Source organism: Vicugna pacos, unplaced genomic scaffold (genome assembly GCF_048564905.1).
Source record: "Vicugna pacos unplaced genomic scaffold, VicPac4 scaffold_19, whole genome shotgun sequence".
In the NCBI taxonomy this organism is placed as follows: Eukaryota; Metazoa; Chordata; class Mammalia; order Artiodactyla; family Camelidae; genus Vicugna; species Vicugna pacos.
In genome coordinates this window covers 56046649-56065690 of record NW_027328740.1, presented here as the reverse complement: position 1 = coordinate 56065690, position 19042 = coordinate 56046649, and the positions used below count along the sequence as shown (strand labels likewise).

General features: G+C 35.1%; 1 protein-coding gene and 1 pseudogene across 1 annotated transcript; both read right to left on the bottom strand.

The window, feature by feature from the left end:
- Positions 1-2315: 2315 nt before the first annotated feature.
- LOC107035399 (olfactory receptor 5M8-like) lies at positions 2316-3254 on the bottom strand (annotated as a pseudogene).
- An 8887-nt stretch (positions 3255-12141) lies between these two features.
- On the bottom strand, positions 12142-13090 carry LOC102528048 (olfactory receptor 5M5). The gene is given in 3 exon segments (XM_031691084.2): positions 12142-12689; positions 12692-12809; positions 12812-13090. Coding segments are annotated over 3 exon segments (945 nt in total).
- Between the last annotated feature and the right edge of the window lie 5952 nt (positions 13091-19042).

Genomic DNA, 19042 nt, shown 5'->3' with positions numbered 1-19042 from the left:
TATATGTTATTATTGCTCTATGTAGTATGTATTTTTATGTGTGTGTGTGTGTGTGTGTGTGTGCATGCACGTGCTCGTGTGTGTATGTATAGTCACCTATTTTTTCTCCTTGGAAGCTGGTTTTCCTGACAAACTCAGTTTTTCCTCAATTCTAAGCTGTCAGTTTTCTCTGAAGTTCTGGTTGTACATTGCAATCTATAGTCTCATAGTTTTAAAGTTAACCTTTATTGCTTTCAACTAGTAAGTGTATTTTTGCCATAATTTGCATCAAGTAATGCAAATATTTGAAGTTGAGTGTATCCACCTATGTTTTTTCTTATTTTCCCAAAACTTTGCAAGAACAGGAGCTTTCTCTGTGGAAATTCTTGGAGATCTGAGTGGCTGAGAGTTCACTCCTTTGACGTGTATTTGTGTATGTCTGTGCCAGTCCCATGCAGTGTTTCCTAAACTAGAAGCCCTTCAATTTTTTTTTCGAGCTTAGGATCTGACAGATCATGAAAGCAGTGTAAATCTAAACCTCAACTTGACAAAATAATTCAATTATTGTTTTAAATTTTCAGATGGGATTATTTTTAATGTCTCTATCAGTCAAAGCCTAAACAGACTAATTTGGTTTTGTTGTTCTCACGGACTCTGCTGGTGCAGAGATGGGAGCCCTTCAACAGCCCCAGGACCATGAGGGGTCTCTGTTCTCACTGCTCGCCTTGTGTGCACCTCATCACTGGCTTCTCATCTTCCCTGCAGGTGATTATCCTTAAAGCTCCAAGTCACCTTCAAGGGACCTGTTTGTGTCAGCACCCAGAAAACCCACACCTACAAGACTGGAAGAGCTGGTACTGGATTTGACTCTCTGTGGTCAGCTTGACATTTGAGCTGCAAGGTTTTTGTCTTTATAGGAAAAATAATTTCTGTTCACGTGGTTCCCATTGAAAATAAATATCATCTACTCTTCATATTCTGTGCAATCAAGTGGGGGTAAGGAAAAGGACCATAGAACTTACAAAGTGCTCTGCAAATGTGAGGTGACATTTTATTATAACTATGTTGCACACCTCATGGGTTGATTTACTAGTATTAGACGCATGTTCAATGCATTATCAAGTAACTATATCTCTTCATTCAGACTTTTAAGAAATACAATTTGACCAATTAATATTTTTTCTTTGTTTTTCTTCATGAGTTCAAAGAGAATAGGCAGGAATATATCATGGCAAGATAAGCGTGCTTCCTGGGGGACCAAGGCTATGGTGTATTTCAGGCCAGAGTTGGGTTTAATGGAAGGAGAGCCAAGAATTGAGCTGCAGATGAGTTAAATGAGATGAGATTTGTGTTGTAGACTGGATGAGTTTTCTGGGGCTCAGAGAAGGGCACCCCAAGATGAACCACAGTTGCATACTGGTTACTTTGAAATAAAGTTACTTGAGAAATAGTTAGTGAAAAAAAATTTTATTTAAAAAAACTCTGACCCTCCTCTTTTCCTCAAATGTTGGAAATAAATCTCCCACATAAAGGTATCCTCCATAGCAGGAGGATAGAGAGCATCTTTGTCACCACAGTAAGGAATCCAGGTCTCAGAAAGCTGTCTAACAAACCTCGTGACTTCTTCATTACTTCAGTACCCTAGCACAAGTGCCTTGGTCTAGTTAAATCTTCACAAATAATGGTGTCTTATCTAAAAATGGTATGTAAACAGCTTGCTTTGGTCACTTTGAGTGTCTCTTTTTTTATGACAACTCTTTGCATATGAATTAAATTGTTTCATTATGTTTATCTTTCTTGTGTCCATTTAATTATTAGACCAGTCAAAAGAACTCAAATGAGGTAGGGGTAAATTTTCCCCACTCTGAAATTTCAAGTGCAATGCTGGTTTTAAGCTGTAAGGAAGGCACGTTTATTTAGTAAAGTTGTACAGAAGTGTTTTTTTTTTTTAAAGTTATTGGCTACATGTTAAAGTGAATAATCCCCATTAAGAGACAGATAAAACTGTATGATTAAACCTTCTAAAGATAAAATACAATTCTAGCTTTAATTTTTTTTCCCAAAGGGTGAATTGAATTTCTTACTGGCAATGATCCATCAATGTACAGGGCTTTACTTTTGGGTCTCAACAAGCAAAGTTTTCCCAGAGAATTCAAAATTCTTAACAGTTGATATTTATACTCAGATTCCTTTTAGTTAAATTTTCTCTATGGAAATTTCCCCCAGCCCTTCAAGAAAAGGATATGGATTTGGACAAATTACTTTTGTATTAAGACTTAAGAGAAGGTCATAAGACATATAAAATAAAAGTGTTTAACTAAAATTAGCACCCAAATTTATTTAGAAAACAGTTTCCTGCTGAACAGTTCTCTGATCAGAGCTTCTTTCACATCCTTGTTTCTCAGACTGTAGATCATGGGATTCAACATGGGGATCACAGTGGTATAAAACACGGCCAACATTTTCCCCTGTGCCATGGATTATTTTGAGGGAGATCTGAGGTACATGAAGAAAAGAGTTGCATAGAATATGGTGACAGCTGTCAGATGAGAGCCACAGGTAGAGAAAGCTGTGTGCCTTCCTTCTGAGGAACAAATCCTCAGGATAGCAGGAAAAATATAAAGGTAGGAAATCAGGATTATGAGGAGAGAAAAGGAAAGGTTACATCCAGCCACAGCAAACATTGATGTTTCTTTGTTGTAGGTGTCAGAACAAGCCAGCTTAATCAGTGGAGGGTCAGCACAGTAGAAGTGATTAATTTCACTGTGGCCACAGAAGATGAGGCTGTAGATCCACACGGTCTCCATCAGGCCAGTGAGTGCCCCATACACATAAGGCACTGTGATGAGGGAGGCGCACATGCTCCTGGACATTTTGCTACCATAAAGCAGAGGGTTGCAGATGGCCATGTACCGATCCAAGGCCATCACAGCCAGGATATAGATCTCCACATGGACCAGGGCAATAAAGAAGTAACACTGCAACAGACAAGCAGAATAGGAGATGGTTTTCCTCTCTGGTAAGAAAATCTCCAGCATCTTTGGAGTCATGTTGGAAGAGAAGCACAGATCCACGAAGGACAAGTGGCTCAGGAAAAAGTACATGGGCATGTGGAGCCGTGCATGGACCCAGATGAGGACGATCATGCCAAGATTCCCTGCCACCGTGGTCATGTAAATGGCCAGAAACAGCACAAAGAAGAGAATCTGCAATTCCTGGCAACTGGTCAGTCCCAGGAGCAGGAACTCAGTAACTGAAGTGAAGTTTCTTCTCATAATTTTCTTCAATGGGAAATGAGAACTTTGGATCAACACAGGATTTTCTTAAGTGGCAAAAAAATCACAGAATCTTAGAACATTATTTTTTTCTCCGAAATTTTTGCTTTCATTTTCTATGACTTGTCTGTCCTAAGAGACCCCAGACATAGTGTTTTGATTAAAACTAGATCTAATTAACCACTAGCAAATAAGCTCAAACTGACGCTGGGTGTCTGTCATTCGACTACTTCAATTGTTTTTCTTTGTTAATTTTTCTGTTATTTCTCTCTGTCTATTTATCTTTTTGGCTTTCACACTACATTTCTTACTCATTTCCACTTCTACTCTGTCTGTTCTTCACATTTTACTTAAGCTTACGTCAAATTTCTCATCCCAGATTTAGCACTCAGTGCCAATAAACAAATGGACACTCACCACTTATCTAATTGAATTTACCAGATAACTTAATTAGAAGTCAAGACTATTATACCAAAATTTCTTTCTCTGATAACAATTATTTCTTCCAGGTCATGGCAGTTGTAATCATTTATTTTGTTTGTAATAAGGCACTAAGTGATAAATTAAAATATATACCTTAATTCACCTCTGTAAGATGTAAAATCTCAGTATTCCTATTTTACAATGACTAGGTGCTACTTGGGGGAGAAAATAAAAGAAAAGATAAATCTTTGAAAAGCTGAACAGTTGCAAACCTTTTGTCATGAATGGGAACCAATATAATGTACAGAAAAACTTTCAAAAGTCTTCTAACATTTTTCTAGTTAATTCAATAAACCAAAAAAGTTACTTTTTCAGTTGCAGGACCTGAATTAGACCATAGAAATTCCTTAGTTCAGCATGTTGCTTCCATTATGAGAACAGATTGAAGGGTCATGTGACAGGACAGACCCACAGGCTGGGATCTGAGCAGAGTCTAAACTAGAAGCAGTACCTCCCCCGTACCTGTATGAGTTTCAATCCTTGGATCCAGAGTTGGTTTTTATGGGGCAGCAGTTAAGAAACAAAGCAAAATCCAAGTAAACAAAGCAGACAAATGCAACAACTTCCCTTTTCTTTGGTTATTCTCAAGCTAGATTTGCTACCACCCGAGTAGGTCCCAGACAAGGGAAGGTAACTAAAGAGAAATGTGCAATTTGTATCTGTCCCTTTATAATGCAGGCTTGCCCTCCTCTTCCACTTGTCTGCCTACCACTGGTTGAGATAGGGATGGAAGGCTAAGCCATCCTGGATCATCCGAATGGGATGGTGGAAAAAGCAGACTGAAGCTCCTAAAATCATGGCAGGGCTGAACTTCAGAATTTCATGTAAATGAGAATTGAACTTCTAACTTGTTTAAGTTATTTTCTTTCACTCTAGTGGGAATTGAAACTATTACACAACTAATGCAATCAGTGCTCAAGACTCCCACAAGGCTGACTGCTATACAAGCTAAATCTATATCAAGTGATAATTGCTAGTTAAAATTTAATTAATCCCTCAGAGTTTACACTCAAGGACCATGTTACAACTCACTTAAAATCTGTGATGACAATGCTTAGGTAGCCCAGAATTTAGCCTCTTGAGATCTTTCAAAATTGCCTTCAACCTCTTTTCTATCAATTCCATGCCATTTAGACATCCAAAATGTACACACACACACACACAATGCAATTCTATGGAATGCAGGTGAAAGATAATACTTGTTACAAAAAGAATAAAAAAAAATTTAAACATTAGACATTTATTCTCTAAATTCCCCTCTGCACCCTAACATGGGATTTTTCCCCTGGATGCTTTATAGTATTTGATTCCATATCTAATCCCAGCTTCATAACACATTTCCAGTTTCTCTTATTTTTCCTCCCTCCTATTTCTTATCTCTCTCTCTTATTCCCTGGAACCACCTGAAGAACTGCCTATTTCCTCTTCATATTATTCTAAGCAGTTCACATTTTGCCCCAGTGTATGTGTGTTGTTTTCCCTGCAGAATATCTCACTGTTTCTCATCTCCCAGCAGAGGACACTGAGACATCACATCGTACCCTCTTGTGTGTTTATACCCTATTCTTCAATCTTGCCTTCTTTACAAATGGTCTCCCAAAGTATCTTGGTGCTTTCCAAAATTTAAAAAATATATATTTTGTAGTGAAATATTTCTGATCACCTTAACACTGATATTCACCTCATAAAATCAACACATAAGTCTTGGAACTGGAAAGATTTCATCTGAAAAATCACAACTGTGCTGCACATAAGCTCTATAATTGTGCAGACAACTTACCTCTGTAAGTCTCAGTGCTCTCACCTTGGAAATGTTGTCCCAGGGGTTTTCTTTGAGGATTTGAAAAGTTAGAATGTGTGTAAATATCTGACCATGTGTGAGGCAGAAAAAGCCACATGGAATTTTTAGTTTCTACCTTTCCTTTGTTTAGTATTTAGAAGAAATAAAAATTCTCAAATTATGAGCATTAGCACTTCCCATATAATTAACTCTAACCTTTTGATGTAGTTTTTAAACTATCTCTAACCATGGATTTATTCCTAGCAAATAAGAGATTGTATAAATACACTAGTTAAGCTAGTTCCTAACACACACAAAATGGACAGCCCTCCTTATAAAGATGTAAGGAAACCAATGGGCTTTCAAAAATTACAAATGAAGGAAATGGCTGCTTGTATTTATAAGGTTGATTCCTTTTCCCTATGGCATTTTGAAAAAAAAAGTCAGGATGAAGCAATCAATTCTGCCAATTAACATTTCCTTGAAGATAGCCTTTTTTTTTTTAACCCTGAGAAGTTAGTGGAACTCAGCTCCTGTTCAGCAGTTTGGGAGACAAGGGTGATTCATGACCATACACTTTAGGACCTTGATAATCAGAAACTGCACAACACTAAATCTGTAAAGAAATGGGGTGCTAAAATGGCAATAAAGAAGTAAGAACAAATAGATAAGTGAATAATTTATTTTTTTCTAATACCAATCCCTCAATGGAAGGAAAAAGCTAGACATCTTGGAGAGAATTAAAAATGGTCTGCGAAGGAGACTGTTATTTGCTAGATTAACAATGGTGGCCATTTATGCAGTCACTGTCTACCTCGGTTAAAAGAAAGCATTGCTCTTCACAGAATTCTTGTCTCTCACGTTGAACATGTTAAAACATTTTGAATAATGAAAAGTTATATGACCCTCATGGCACTACTCAGGTTAGAGATTATTGATGGTTCCTATCTACACCAAATTAAGTCTAACTATGTTGACAAAGCTTCCCTTCACTCCTCGTGTGATCCAGCTTACTATTTAGCCTCACCTCTTCTGGATTTTTTTCATTAATTGGTGTCCCAGGCACAACCAAGCTATTCTCCTTCCATCAGTTGCCTCTTTCTTTAGAAAATACTTTTGCACCCAACCTCTAACTTTTACAATTCTACACAACTTCCAAAGCCCAGCTCCATCATCATCTCCTTCTGGAAGAACTACCTTACAAGCCTTAACCAGAATTAATTTTTCTTCCTCTGTGTTCACAAAACAAGTTTTTAAAATACATTAACTCTTTCTCTTACCTTAGCAAGTCTCATGGTAAAATAGTTGTGAGTTTTTTCAATGAATAAACATCACTCTTCATAGGCAGTATGCATATATTTAATCATTCTTAAAAACTACAGTGTCTTGCTTTTGATAAACATTAATGACTTTGTTTTAAGCTGAGTTAAATTAATATGTGACCACAAGCACATTAAGATATTTCTATTGATTGAGGTGTGAAATAAGAGGAAACTTGTCCCCAATATATTCTTGCCCAGGTGAAACCGGCTGCCATTAAGTTCATTAAACAGAGTAAGTCTTCCAGGAAAAAATCCATTTTATTCTAATAGATCTCTCAATCCAAGGCCATCAAAATAAATACAAATTTTAAATATATTGCAATTCCGAAATCAATGGCTACCTTCACATGCATTCTGATTTGCTAAAATCAGGAAAATTCATTCAACAATTGAATTACCATTGGACATCTATTTGTAGAATGCAAGACAGATAAGATTTATAAACTGAGGAATTAAGGCTTCAGAACCAAAGATTTGCAGTTAGTCAATAATGTAGCTATTATTCTTGACTCTCATTTGAACATTCTTTGAAAATTCATATGATTTTATTCTGTTATTTAAATAAGGAATCACGTCCCATCATGAAAGACAAATAAAAACATCATGTTTATAATATTTCATACATAAAAACATGATCAAATATGAACCTTTCAAATTTTTCATATAGTGATTCTGTATGCTTCTGGAAAAAAAAGATCTATGTAGTAATTCAACTTTGGATTCTTCATATTTTCAAATGTTGCAGTTCTCTTTGTACTTATTTGTCAGTTTTAAATAAGAGTCACAAACATATAAGAAAGATAGTGTTTTAATTTTGCTGTTGATTCTTTCCAGGAGGCATCATTACCTAGCCATGTTTATAAGATTCAAAAGCAGACAGTTTTCTCTGGCCTACAGAGATTTAAAGTATTGAAAATGTGTTTGTAAAAATGCTAATTTGAGGCTCCTGTATACTTCTAGGCATACACTGTAGTTCCAATATGGTCTCTGGTAAATAACAGTTTTATTTGGTCTGAGTAGCTACAAAGTGGCAAGCCACCATAACGATGCCCCACATTGCCAGCTCTGGAGAGAACAACTCTGATGGTAAACAAGTCTATACAGAACCACTTACACAGGCAACAGTGGCCACATCAGTGTGCCACGTTTGGGATTCAAAGCTATAACTACATGAAAAGCAGATGATTATGTGGATTTCATTATCACAGAGAGCAACGGGAACAAAATATTGAGTTAACAGGAATGTGATCATGTCATACAATTCAGGTAAGTTGGAGAAGGAAATGACCTTCTTAAATAAAAAGTTAACCAAAAAGTGTGAGGCTGGCAGCTTGGCAAAGAGACAACATGAGGGTGTGATCTCCAGATTTAGGCTTAACATTTCCATGATAAAGATATTACAAATAAATAGAAACAAGACAAAGATGACAAGCTGCAAAACTGGACAACTAGTCAACCACAGGAAACTAAACTCCTTCACTCTTGTCTGATTTATTCTGAACATTTCCAGATGAATTCTTCTGTTTAAAGAAATAAAAATAGATTTATTATGCATGAATAAAATATACACTTTTAAGATTCCATCAATGTGTTTCAAGTTTTCTAGTTCCCATCACTCTGCAAGACATATCACAATCTCCACTTTGTAAACATTGTCTATACTTCTATCTAGCTATCTATCATCTCTCTATTTTTTAGGGAGCACAGACTATTGTACCAGACTAAGCAATAGAGAAATAATTGCTTTCAAACATTACATCTGACCTTACGGCATTTACTACTGCACGGGGAACACAGATTTTGAGTTAAATAACCAAACTTTTAAGAGTATTATATCTTGAAAATGTTAAATGTAACAGTGGAGAAATACAGAAATCTGTGAGAGGAAAATGAGCCTCAAATAGGTGAAATGATTTTTTAGTTAATAGTAACAATGAGTTAGCTTTTACTGAAGGACAACTAAGTAAGAGTCACTGTCCTAAGTATTTTAGGTATTAAACCATTTCTTCCACACAGCTTCCCTATACAAATGTATTACAGAGGAGAAAACTGAGGCAGAGAGAGGTTGACTAACCTCCTCAGGAAATCTGATTCCAGAGTTCACGCTTTTAACTATTAACTTAGCTGATAAATGATGGAGTCAGGATCTGATTACAAAGCTCACTTTATTCAACAAGCAGAATTTGCTTATAGATTATAAAATAGGAGGTTTTCTTACAGTGGATTATATCATTCAGGGTGCATGCAGCTAGCAAATACCAGATCAACAGCATTTTTGGAAGACAAAAAAGGATAGTTTTATTCATGACATGGTTTTTCCCTTCAAAAAATACAGTGAAAAAGATGGTATTGTAAGAAAAATAATCAGTAACCTTTGAAACCAGATACATTTGGCCTTCCTTTGTAAGCTAAATGATTTTGGGTTAATAATTAACCCGTAGTCTCTGTAGCCTCATTTTTAAAAGAGAAACTATAATATTGAGGTAATACTATTGGTGGCCATGTTAAGTGAGACAACATATATTAAAACAGTGCTTGATCTTTGGGAAGTATTAATTCTTTCTCTCTCCTTCATGTATGCATGTGTGAGTGTGAAATGTAAACATTCTTCAGATGTCCACTATTCAATATAAAATATATGATATATGAATAAAAATGTTAGACTTATAACATTACTATTCCCTGAAATATTCAATTATTTTTTAAATACACATAGATCAGTTTTCATTAGAAAAACTACCAATTAGAGTCATGATCTTTTAGATAGGTGGAAAGAAAAATATAAACTATAATATAACTATTGTTCCTTAGAAAAGTTTAGTAAATATTCTGTTTTTAAATTGTTCCATCATGACATTGCTTAGTTTGTTCAATAAATGCAGAATCCAACAGATTTACCTTTAAAAAGAGAAGAGCAAGGATGTAAGAGATAGTTTTAACATTCTTCATGAAAGACTTTATCATTAATAAGGGAATTTTCTAATTTTGGGGTATAAACCCAGGGTCTACTGAAATAATTCATTAATAGAAAAGGTACTTCATGAGCATATGTGTATTCTATGGCCAGCACAGCATAGTAGGAACTGAAAACCAGACTGTCTAATGCCAGCCACTCAATTCATGAAAGCACTTAGTGAAAAACCTCTTTTACCTGAAACTTGTGTGCGTGTGTGCAAAACCATGGGCTTCATGTTGTTAGTGTCGGTCATAAATACCAGTGACATGGGGCACTTGTATTTCTGAGCAGTACTGCTGGCTTGTAACTAACATGCTTCGAGTCACTTATAGGTCCATTCAAAAAAAGTTTTCTTATATATGTAAAAATGGAGGCACTTTGTTTACTTTCAAAATGGACATTCATTTATGTTTTTTAACACTACAATAATTAGGGAACCTTTATTTGGTGTCAAGCCAAGCTAGGTGGTAAAGATAGAAACATGGACATTGAGTTAACATTTCAAATAATTTTACACAACTTTATATGAATGTGTGCTTAAAAGCAACATATCTCCAGATATTTCTTTAAGTAGAATCTGACAAACTATTAATTGAATGTTAAAAGTTACAAGAATAGCTACCTATTTGTGTTTTAACAGAATTTGAAGACAACCTGACTTTCAAAATAAATTTATTTAAATAATAAGCTCTAGCAGTAGAAAGGTGGAAATAATCATATGAGATAATATAGAATCAATAAATATGAGAATGTTATTCTGCAGTAAATGCTGAGCAAAAATAAGCTCTAAGAGAGAAAAGATGCTTTGAAATACACCTGAGAAAAATATGTCAGTTGGGAGACATTACAGTTCTGTGTCCTTTCCTTTTCCTTTGAAAGTAACATCTGACACTTGTTTTGGTCAGACCCTGCCTGGTCTGGTATAACATTGTACTGGGAGATATGCGTATGTTGGAGCAGGTGCACAAAAGATGAGCAAATTCTTGCCTTGTACATTCATAAGATGATCTTTAATTTACTCAAAATGAATTGATTCCTCTACGGCATCAGCCCTTTCATTTTCTTATATTCTAACACTTAGCAAATTGTATTGATTTTTATCTTTGCAGTTTCACAAAACTATACAATCCTAGTGCTCCTTGAAATGTCCTTGGTTCTTGGAGCAGAACTTGACTCATTGTAGGTAAATGACAAACATTCATCAACTTTGCCTATAAAATGTAGCTTCAAAGTCACCTGAAATGTTAATATCTTAAAAAAATCAACTTGTATGTGCATCCTTTAGCATTAAAATACTTCCAGGTAAGAATCATAATTAATTCTAAATTTGGATTCATGATAACTAGTTGTGACAAAAAAAAATTGTGGGTAAAATCTGAACTATGGGATAAATAGCAAATATCCATCACATCCTGGAAAATAGTTTAAAAGTCAGGGATGAAAGAAGGCACGAAAAGCTTAGTCTTTAGGAGACTGGAATGTTATTGATAAACTCTAAAGAAGCCAAAATTCCTTCTGAGGCAAGACCTAAACCTTTGTACCAGCCATTCTCTGCCTGCTTCAAGAGTTAATATCTGAAAAATAAATTATTTGAAGATTCTTGTTTCCTGTTAGGACTTAAGAGGAACACGTCTTATTGAAAATTACTGTCATAGGTAGAGGGAAATAAATGAATGTCAGTCATGGACACAAGGGTGTTATCCTAAGTTCTGTCTCCCAGAGGTGATGGCAGGTCAACAGCAGCTGTGGTCACATCCTCTAAACCATTAAATCAAAGCCCCTGCATAGTAAATGATACAGAATTAAAACCACTAAAAGTTAGCTCATGATAGTCAACATGTGTATTAACAATTTTGTGTATATAAGTATATGTATATGGTCATACCATACATTGATTTGTGGATATACAGAAACTTCCTGGAAATATAAGGAATTCTTAATAGTAATTTTGAGACGTGACAATGGAAGATCAGTGTAAGGCAGAGAAAAGGAAATATTTAACTCTTTCACCGTATATTCTTCTAGAGATTGAATGTTTTACTATGAGAATGTATAAATTTTATAATGTAAAATTAACCTATAAAGTTATAAATACCAAAGTATGTAAAGAAAGAGAAATGATCCCCCATATTGACACGTATAATGCCCAGTCTTTTACACACAATGCACTCACATGTTGCATGTAAAACTATAAGTCTTCTATACCTATGTCTTTACTGTTTTGTTGCTAGAATATAGATTTTCGTCATGGATTTAAAATTGACTTTTCTGTAAATGCAGTTAAAGTTGTATCCAGTTCTCATAAATATCTTTTATTTAATATTTAAAGAAAGATGCCCTGTAATTTTACTTCAAAAGTACATTTCTTTTGATCAATTTCCAGAAAGATTGTTTCACATCCTTGTTCCTCAGACTATAAATGATGGGGTTCAACATAGGGCTTACAAAAGTGCAGAAAACAGCAATGATCTTGGACTGCTCCACTGACTTGTCCGTGGGAGGTCTAACATACATGCAGACATAAAACATAGTCACTGCCACCAGATGGGACCCACAGGTGGAAAAAGCTTTGTGCCTACCTTCAGCAGAATGCATATTCAGGATGGCAATAAGAATGAAGATGTAGGAGATGAGGATTATGAGAAGGGAGTTGGAGAGCTTAAATCCTGCCACCACAAACATGGAGGTCTCGTTAATGAACGTGTCAGAACAGGAGAGCCAGATAAGGGGTGGGTCAGTACAATAAAAATGACTAATGATACTGCAGCCACAGAAGGTCAAGCAGTGTGTCCACATGGTCTCCATCAGGCCACTAAGGAACCCATAGACATATGGACCAGCAATCAGGTGAATACAGACCCCTTTGGACAGCTTGCTGCTATAAAGCGAAGGTTACAGATGGCCATGTACCTATCATAATCCATTACAGCTAACATGTAATACTCAGTAATCACCATGGCAATGAAAAAATAGCACTGGGCTTGACGATGAGTATAGGAAATGTTTTTTTTTTCTCTAATAAGAAGTTCATCAACATCTTGAGAGTCACATTAGTGAAATAGCACAAATTCAAGCAGGACAGACTAGCAAGAAAGAAGTACATAGGGGTGTGGAGGTGATAATCTATCCTGATCAGGACCAGCATCCCAAGGACCCCCCCAACAGTGATCAAGTAGATCACCAGCAACAGCACAAAAAGGATGGGCTAAAGATCTGGACGATCCATTAATCCCAAGAAAACAAATTCAGTCACTAAGCTGGAATTTCTTCTGACCATTTTCTTAGGTGCCAGCATTGTTCACTTAGATGAATTAAAATCAATTAAGAAGTGAATGAGAAGTCCATCATATGCTTCTTCTCTCTCTCATCCTCTCTCTTTTTCTTCTACTCTCAACTACTGTCACACATAGCAATTATTAGAGAGTGTCAGGAGCTGTAGGAAGTAGGACTTTTAAGAAGATCTTTGCCTGTAATATCTAGGTGTATAATGTGCAGATGTTTCCCAAAGAGGATGGCTCCTGTGACTACAACTTGTTGGAGAAGGAGGGAATTATGATCTAAAGTTTATTTAAAGTCAATTGAACCACTAACTGCCACCTATGATTTAGTACAAAATTATGGGCTTTATCATTGATCCGAGGAACATTTTGAGACAAAACAGTAACATGTGATAGAAAACCCTTTTGCAGATCTTAACAGTGTGTGCATATTTAGAAGTCTGACCTTTGAGAATTGCACTCGTTACTTGCTGTATTAGAGAGCTCCAAATTATAGAGATTTGAAGAAAATTCTGCAGGAGCTATTTTACTACTATATCCAAAAATACAGGAGATTGTGGTATTCTTATGTGAAAAGACCAAGCATAAAGACTCCAGATTTGGAAATAACAAAGTCCTGTATGAATTACTCATGAAGGAATTTTCACTCAGAAGAGTTTGTGTGAATAAAGCAAGAGAAACTTGGATAGAGGAAAAGGGAAGTGGCCAAACTTAGACCACAGTTTTCTTCAGTTATTAATTAATTTATTTGTTTTTCATTTATCCCAGAAAAAGTTTAAGGAGTTTACAGCATACAAAAACAGTTGGCAAATTTGAGCTGTTGGTGGAACACAAATTTGACTCTAAATTTTCTGAGAGCACATACAAATAGTTTAACCATCTTCATTACAGAATTATAATGCCCAGAAGTTATAAAAAGAAACTAATCTGGGGGAGGGTATAGCTCAGGTAGTAGAGCACATGCTTAGTATGCATGAGGTTCTGGGTTCAAGCCCCAGTACCTTCTCTAAGAATAAACACATAAACCTAATTATCTCAACCCACCCCACCCCCAAAAAAAGGAAAAGAAAAGAAACTAATCAAGAGAGAGAATTATCCTTAGAATAAAGTTTAGGTGCCACTAATTATAATGAAAAGATTACACTTTCAGATAAAATTATCATTCCAGATAATATTGATTATAATGAAAGAATAGACTGAGAAATTCTTGTGCCAGGAGTCTGGAGAATAAATTTTCATTATGGATCCTCAGTGGGTTCATGTGTTATTTTATAAGTGATACAATAAATAAGATAAGTAATCACAACTGGAATGCCTAAGGGACCAATTAGAGAATAAGTGTGTGAAGTAGGTTGGGTATAAGAGTGACTGAAGGAAACTAGAGGGCTGTTCCAGACTAAAGAGTCAGCAGACACAAAAGCCAGTTGACTTTTACCTGTATGGTAATGTTGGCCCTGTGTTCCAAGATCTTACACATCCAATTTTAAATAGATATCAGAATTCATTATTATTATTTTTATGTGAAACTTATCAAATATAGTGCTGGCAAATAATTCAAGTTTTAAACCTATCTTTAACCAGAGCATAACAAAAGAAATCTCTAGGCTTGATCCACTGAGATTCAAATAACAATTCATCAATTATATTTGCAGTGTCTAAACTGTTCCTAGTGATTGAACCAAGTACCCTCAGAAGTTACCTACTTTGATCTTGTAATATTTTTATGATCTTGTATGAGTTCATCATTACAATAAGATAATCTTTGTACATAAAGAACAGTCAACACTATATGTGTGCAAATCACTTTGCCAGGGAATTAAAAATAACTAGTAACAGTGCTTAACTTGAAACATCAGGTTGGTGCCTTCATGGTGAAGGAGATATATGAAAAGAAAACTAAAGTTAGAAGTAATTAGTTCAATAACAAGATTTGAACACAGTAATTAATTGTGCTCTGGAATCAGGATATGGATCACAGAATGATAACCTTTAACTAGGGCTTGAAGGATAACTAAGACTTTTCTAGAAGGACAAGTGTAAGGAGGACTTTTAGATAGGATAAAGAGTTCATGAGAGGCAGAAAGCTTTCAAGAGAAATTGACAATAACCTGTACCAATGTAGGGTTGGTCTGTTGTGTCAACTAAAACATTTTAAAATGGCAAGTAGCCAAACAAATTGACAGTACCCATAACAGGACAAGAAGTATGAATACTCCTGATAGCTACAAGGAAGCATATTTTTGAATTATTTTGGAATGTATGTGTTTATGTGTGTTACATCCATGTTATGGTGATGCATTTGAACAAAAATTCCCTGTTAATTTGTAAAAGAAGTAATTTGCAGCTTAAATCTACAGCTTTGGCCTTTGGGAGGAAAGTACAATTATTAGAGAGCTGGGATTTATAAATGACAGAAATGCTCTTTCCAGAGCCCTTTCACCAGAATGATGAGTCCATTTGGAAAACATACACTTCGTATATGCAAATCTTCCATTTTAATGACATAAAGATACTTACCTAATCTTTAAATTTATACAACTATGCCATAAATATTAGCACTTGTTTGGTCATCATATTATATTTAACAACTAATACAGACAAAAATAAAGATGATAAAATATAAAATAATTTAATCATCCTGTTTCCTATCCTTTCTTATATATAAATTCAGCAACCACACTCTACAATTTAAGAAGAAAAGACTGTTTTGTTATTAGTACTTCCTCTCGTTTACATAGGCACTTCAGTTTTACAGCACAATTACGCTACTCTGCTTTATTTTACCTTTAGAAGAATCCTGTAGTTGATATAAAGTAAGTACAATTAGGAATGGGGGAAATGGGTACAAATAAATGTGAAGCTTGCTGTCACCTAAGTTTTTAGATGAGTATTTTCAAAACCATTTAGCAAAACAAATGGACATTAGGCAACAAAATAGGTCTATGTTAAAAAACAAGTTTGGAAAATACTTAGTTTTGGGGAAATAAAGAACAAGAGAGAGAGAAAATTTTTTTTATTGTTGTTGTTGTTGCAGGAAATCTCAGAGCCTTTTATATGTCCATGTAAGTGGGAAATTACAGAGCAGGGTAAGAATATGCAGCCTTTCCCAAGTTTCCTCATTCAACGAGTCTGGAGAATCTTAAGTGTTCTCTTTAGGTTAATAATCCCTAATTCTACACTGAGCACCAGACATCATTAGAATTCTTGCACCTCACCAGCTGAGCAAAATACGAGGAAGGTATATTATGTACTATTTGGAAAACCATCTTCATTAGTAATACCACTAGTAGGGAACTAAAGCACTATTGAATATATCGTGGAATTGCACTCTCAAAAAAAATCCTTGGGAAAAAATACAGAACATGGAAGAACCCCACAAATATAGAGGGAATAGAAAGAAACAGGAAAGATCTAAGAACTCTGAGGGAATTAGCACACAGTGTGACATCAGAGCTCTGCACATAAGTCACAGGTAGACACAAAATATTTCTACCCTCAAAAACATAACCTATACAGCTGAATCCCAAGTGCTAGTTCTTCTTTGCTCATCATATTGCATCAAACAAAAATGGTTGTTTCTTAAGTTTCTATTTGGGACAAGGCACATGGTAAATTAACCTAAATGTAGATATGCCCTAAGACAAGCTCTAAATATTTTAAACATTCTCATAAAATTTGCACACATTTTAATCTTTCTGCTTTTAAATTAGTACATATTAAGCTCTTAAAAAAAAATATCATGCCTCTCTAAGATTCTCCTCCTCCCCATTTTTTTTAGCTCTATCTTGCCATCCATGACCCAGTTCCCAAGACCACTCTAATTGAGTTTCTTGCCTGGTTCACATTTAAAGGCCCAAAGTACCTGGAAAATGTGATTCTCAATATCTCAATAAAAATCTTTGAGATCTGAAATGTGAGTATGAAAAATATAGTTGGCAAATTTTAAATATTTTTGAGAAATTTAAATGATAAATTCAAGCTAGTTACATTAGAACTAAAGTCTTTTTTTCCCCCACTGAAAGTAAGTATCTGAATGGTTTTAGAATACTTAAAAGAAACTCAACTGAAGATTATGCTGTTGAAGAGTGGGTGCTGCTGGGATGTGTCAGAGTCTTATGTTTAATGGCTGTGGGGATGTCTTTGATAGCTCCCTACTTAATTTTAACTGCACCCAATGTGCCCTTGTAGTTAGAAATATTGTTTATTTGATACTTATGCAGTAAGTATCAAAATTTTATTTCCGTAACTCTTTCATCTTCTAAATCCTTTTCCAGCATACAATACTGAATAATTCATATTAAATTACTGGAGAGATTGCTGAATCCACTTTAAAATAGCCATGAATATTTTGATCTCTGTAAGAGAAATATCACACACAAAAAATTAATTAAACTTTAGGGAGGCAGGGAACCAGACACTCTTCTAAACAGTTTTTTCTTATGACATTAGTGTCCAATTTGAAAGCTCTGGGCCATTAGTAGTCAGTGTAGGTAGCAATGAGTTTTTTAAAGTCTGTGTTCTTTATTTCAAGAAATATAACTGAAATAAAATCCACATTAGTTTAAATTCACTCACCAATATCAAGTTGCTTTCTTTTGGTTTGGAATTAAAATAAATAACTAGGCAAAAAAGAAAACATAAACTTGTTTATGCTAATGAATTTGATTCCCAAAGATATTGATACTCACAGATGTTAATTTTTTTATTATGCAAAGATGCAAGGAAAAAAGCATTAATCATAATTTATTTGGAATCCCTGAGCTAAAAACCGGAGGTGCCATTTATGGTAAATTTGTCAACATGGTCAATATTTGGTGAAAATTTAGAGTTCCTGGAATTTCCTCTTCTCCTCCTCAAAAAAATCAATCAATGAAATTGCAAAGCTCATCTTTACAAGTGTCACTGGTAACAGAAATGCTACTCATTTAAATATTTATTGAGAAATAGTTTTCCCTCTTCAGGGTTCAATTGACATGTATATGTCTGATGTAGTGGAATAACAATGAAATGCTGTCACATTCACTAGCTATCGAACATGCATAGGGCCACCATTTTGTAGCCCCATAAGATGGATTGAGTGGGAGAATAGGAGATACTGAACCCAAGAAAGGGATCACGGAAAATATATGTAAGGGTTATTGAAGTTTGGTTGCAGTCTAGAAACTGCATCAATTTGTCATTAAGACATAGATCAGTCTGCAAGAATAGCTGTGCAAATAGTGATATTTTAAGGTAGGCAATGAAGAAAATGGTAGCTAAGTCATGTGGTTGGTGGAGCCATGCATCTCAAGGGAATATTAACTTCCCGGGAAGGAGCACCTTCCTTGTCTACTCTACCATAATGAGCTCCAGCACCTTCCTCCTACCTCTCCATTCCAACATCTCATAAATTTAAGGGCAAGATACATTTACTGATTCCAAACCATGAACGTAATTTAGATCATGCTACACATCGTGGCTTCGTACTAGTCAATGGAAGTAAAAACTAGTAAAAACTCTTGTGCTTTTCCAAGTCTTTTTATCTTGTTGTTAGGGATTTTCCTCTGTGGACTTCAGAGTCCTCATCTATTCAATATCAGACTTTGATTAAATAATTTTTAAATTCCCATTATTTATTGCATTCATTTATGTAGTTACAAATCCTAACCTCATTACTAGTCATGTATTTCTAAGTTAATATGTAAATTTGCCCCCAAAGTCTCTCTCCTCAATAGTTTAAAGAGAGATTTATAAAGTTCTATGAGGTTTTTTTTTTTTTGGCTAGGATGAGTATAATTCCTGCTTCAGTTTGTCTGTTTCTTATTTGAATTATTCCACAAATATTTTCTGAGAAGAACTGTTCTTTCAACAGTATTATTCTAAAAATGTTTAAAAGATTGTCAAGTGCTTACTGTAATATGGTTATTTAACATGTGTTTAATTATTGAATGGATGGAAAGAATGCTATTTGTAAAGGAAAATGATTGATG